At 40.6% G+C, this 4,153-nt stretch overlaps 1 protein-coding gene across 1 annotated transcript; it reads right to left on the minus strand.

The window, feature by feature from the left end:
* Positions 1-380: 380 nt before the first annotated feature.
* Positions 381-3,026, minus strand: LOC106565342 (caveolin-3). The gene is made up of 2 exons (XM_014132338.2): positions 2,732-3,026; positions 381-1,257 (listed from the first exon to the last, which is right to left on the minus strand). The coding sequence occupies exons 1-2, from the start codon at positions 2,852-2,854 to the stop codon at positions 916-918; spliced, it is 465 nt and encodes a 154-aa protein (XP_013987813.1). The 5' UTR covers positions 2,855-3,026; the 3' UTR covers positions 381-915.
* Positions 3,027-4,153: the final 1,127 nt, after the last annotated feature.

A 4,153-nucleotide genomic window follows, 5' to 3' on the forward strand; every position in this document is an offset into this window, starting at 1 on the left:
CCTTTGTTGATGGTTACCTGGGTTGAATAAGACCAAACGTGGCGTCTTTATACATTTCATCTCTGGGTCATAAGATTATTTTCTGTTATGGCTAAACATGCTGTCAATTCCTATAGATTGCATTTCCATATCATTCAACAAATAGATAAATTAGATATAATGTTCCCCATTGGTACTAAGACATGCTTGTGTAGATCCATCTGGCCTCACCCTTGCCTGAACATACTGGGAATTCTTTCACTAAATATTTTCTATATCAATTATGTACTGTAGGCAAGTCACAACTAGCACTAAAGACTGACATAACAGCTAACTGTAACAATAAACAATTAATTTATTGTAGAATCAATGTGTGAAAAATGACTAAAAAGAAAACACAATAAATCTATTTTTTTTAATAAAGTTTGTAAAATAGAGTATGGAATACCATTAAATCAATCAATCATGGATGAGTGTTTTTTGTAGTGTACTATGTTGTATAGACCATAATTGACCCCCCATCTACATGTACAAATGTAAAGTAGGACCTTATTTTAAGCCAGTTTGCCACAGCAGGAAAATAATCCTGCAACAACAGGAACTTGAAACATTTTTAGTTAAGGAAAGTCAATTCTGACATTTTAATGTGGAAATTAAAAACTTTAGAAGGCATTTTAAACCTTGAATACACTAAAAGTTTGCAATTCTCAGCAACAAAAGAGAGATCAAATTAAGAGCACTATTCTTTTTGTCTTCTGATTGAACACACTAATCTCTATCAATCACAAGCTCTTTTTGGAAAATGAGTCAGACTCAGACCCAGCATCAGCAACCAGACATGTGGCCAGGGAAGTAGCCTACTTTAGGGTGGCGAGTAGACCGGGAAGTACCATCACTATCCTATCCAATTATTAATCTGACTCATGCTTCTGAACCTTACACATCCTTCTGTAGCACCACCTGAACACTTGAGAATATCTTTCCCAGGGCTTGAAATAGCGGGTCGCAGAAGATGTGTATGGCCAGGGAGTAGATACGGCTGAAACACTGGGACTCTATCATGCAGCTCTTAATGCAAGGCACCACAGCCCAGATGTGGCAGAAGGAGAGGCAGGCAAATAGGAAGCCCCACAGTAGAGCCATGGGGATCCCCAAAATGGCAGACAGGATACGGTAGCACCAGTATTTGGACACAGTGAAGGTGGTGTAACTGGCTTTCCACACCCCGTCCAGACTGTGAGTCCCGTCAGGCTCAGCGATCACGTCCTCAAAGTCCACCTGCAGGTGGAGACAGAGAGGCCATTGTAATTGATATCAGGATTCCACTTCTGACACAAATGCCAATTAGACAAGACACCATTATTCTAGCTTATGCTAGCTTCAGGTACATCTATACTAAAATAAAACCTAATCTCTTACTCAAAGCATTATGGGTATTGTAGTACATCATGCTACAGCCATCCACAGCTAGATCTTCTTTTAGATAAATCATTTTTGCTCAAAACTGTTGCTTAACCATCATTATATTGTGTGAAACCTCTAACTGTCCAATGCAAATACTTATATCATGAGCAAATATCTTAAAGTAACTGTCCAGTGAAAATCTCAAACAGAAATAATTTTTACTCATTCTATACGCATATTTGTGGCCAAAGTATACATTTTAGGGGGGGGAAAAAACACTTTAAAAGCCCAACCTCAAACTTGTATTTCAAACAGACCGTTTCAAAATGCCTGCTATTTCCTCAGAGGATGATGTCATCCTTGTGAGGAGGATGAGCTGGCCAATCAGTGGTCTACTCATATTAATATTTTAATGACAAGTATACGCCCACACCATTCTGTTGTTGAAGTACGCCCAGACCAATCCAACACAGAAGAAGCTTTTTAACATACTTATTTTCAATTTTTTGGAAGGAAAACTAGTTCACTCAAATTGTAATTCATTCTAGGTTATATATCATAGAAATCTGGAGACACTGAACAGTTTCTTTAAGAAATCACTTGACAGGCCAATTTGATACATTCTCACAACATTCTCACATAGATGTTCTCTTTCTAACAACCTGCCTGTTTTAAAGTCACAGATCAAATTAATGGAACAGTATTTGTAAGCTGCATTCTATCTGATATCACTACCGGTACTTATGAATACACTTACTGTATATCTATACAGAGGCCCATGTGTGCTATAAAAGCCACAAAAGCTGAATGCTTAATGAGCAAATCAAAGAATACCACAGAAAACCATCAAAGACATTATGTTAAAATAACAAGATTAGAACAAATTCAATGATGGTAGTATTGGCAGATAAACATGTTTAACTGCATCTCACGCCCTTACATTGGCCTTCCCAGAAATAGAGCTACTATCTGTAGCTGGGCTGGTAAAGCGCTACAGGAATACAGGCTATTTCAGGGAACATTTTGATGGGGAACAATCGTAACCCAAAGGATACACTGCCAGCTCAAGATATCCACCAGGCTACTCCATAACACGAGCAATAAATAATAATTGATTAAATAATTAACATAGACACATGTGCGCATATAACAGAGTGATTCCCGTCCTTCTCCTCCCAATCTGACTCGGAACCCTCTGTTCAATGCGACAACAAATTGCAAAACCAGAAGCTCTGTCACTGACACAAAAAAGCCAAGGCATTTCCAAGTCCAGTCCGGGGCGACAATACTTCAATAGGCCCATACTTAGCTATCTGGTGCACACACACACACTTGTAATGTAGCCTACCTTCACTACATCCTCGTTGACTTGCTTGGGGTCTCTGTTGATCAGGTCAATCTCTTTATGATGTCTGTCTGTCTGGAACTTCTGTTCATAACCGTTGTTGATGTCAGCCATGGTCACGGTCATATGATAGTCAGCGGAGGGGGGCAGAGAGGTACGAGGCAGGGCCCAGGTCCTGGAAGAGTACAGGGGTCCGAGAAGAGTGGTCTGAGCAGGGCTGTTACCTATCCTGGAGCTGGGCAGTAGTAGATGTAGTAGTCAAAGGGGCAGAGTGGGGAGTGGGACAGGGAGTGGCTGTGCCCAGGCTTCTGGATCACCAATCACTGTGATGTCACTCCTGGAATTCCAGCAGCACCCAGCAGGCAGCTGCAACTACTGACAGCCCCTAGTTGTCCTATCAGACTGTAGCCACTGTAGCCATGGAATAGCATAAACACACAAACACACATAGACTACAGGAGCAGCAGGTAGCTTAGTGGTTAAGAGTGTTGGGCCAGTAACTGAAAGGTTGCTGGTTCGAATCCCTGAAATCTGCCGTTCTGCCCTTGAGCAAGGCAGTTAATACCCAACTGCTGCTCCATGAATGTTGACTAAATTGGCCCCACTTCTCTGATTCAGAGGGGTTGGGTTAAATGTGGAAGACACATTTTGGTTGAATGCATTCCCTTTCCCCTTTCCTACATATGCTGTGTTGACAATATATTGTAAACACACACACACACACCGGTGTGGCTCATTCTCCATCCACACTCGTGCCATACCTCACACTGGGACCCTAAATATTTCTTTAAGAAAAGAGCAGACCTAATGTATGTTGCATTTCACACTTCCCTCATGGTTCACCACAGTTATTATTGTAGCCTACTACAGTGTGGAGACATTTGAATCCTCCCACCTGTACACTAACAGTAAGTTTGCTATGTCATATAGCAATGCTCAGATATAGACAAGTGGTGTCCCTACAGAGAAGTAGATGACATTCAATGTATGATACTAATGCTAAAATGTTTATTCAATTCTACTGTGCCATTTACTTTATGTTCATATTCTTGTCTTTTCGTATTTCTTATTGTTGTTGCGTTGATGCGAAAGAACCTGCAAGTAATCATTTCATTGGACGGTGTATACCATGTGTATGCCATACAACTAATAAAACTTGAAACTTGACACTTTCTATGAGGCATCTATTTATAGTGCCTTGTGATACACTACCAAGATATGTTCTGGTTATTCCCTCTATGGAGAGACTTGTAGTATATGTTTGAGCGGGTGGATCTGCTGCTGGGACAGAGAACTGTGCAAAGATCTGAGACTGACATGTAGGCCTATGCAGTATGACACATTTACTCCTACACCTTAAGTTGGGAGCAGACTGTGGTGATAAACAACATAACAATTATTTCCCTTCTAACATTAACTCCGTAA

This window comes from Salmo salar, chromosome ssa12 (genome assembly GCF_905237065.1).
Source record: "Salmo salar chromosome ssa12, Ssal_v3.1, whole genome shotgun sequence".
Taxonomy (NCBI): Eukaryota; Metazoa; Chordata; class Actinopteri; order Salmoniformes; family Salmonidae; genus Salmo; species Salmo salar.

What these genes read in the sequence shown, in the direction of transcription:
- LOC106565342 (XM_014132338.2), bottom strand. Translation starts at nt 2,854, where the DNA reads ATGACCGTGACCATGGCTGACATCAACAACGGTTATGAACAGAAGTTC. An exon ending in TCAACGAGGATGTAGTGAAG is followed by an intron (nt 1,258 to 2,731) that starts GTAGGCTACATT and finishes CTCCACCTGCAG; the next exon opens with GTGGACTTTGAGGACGTGAT.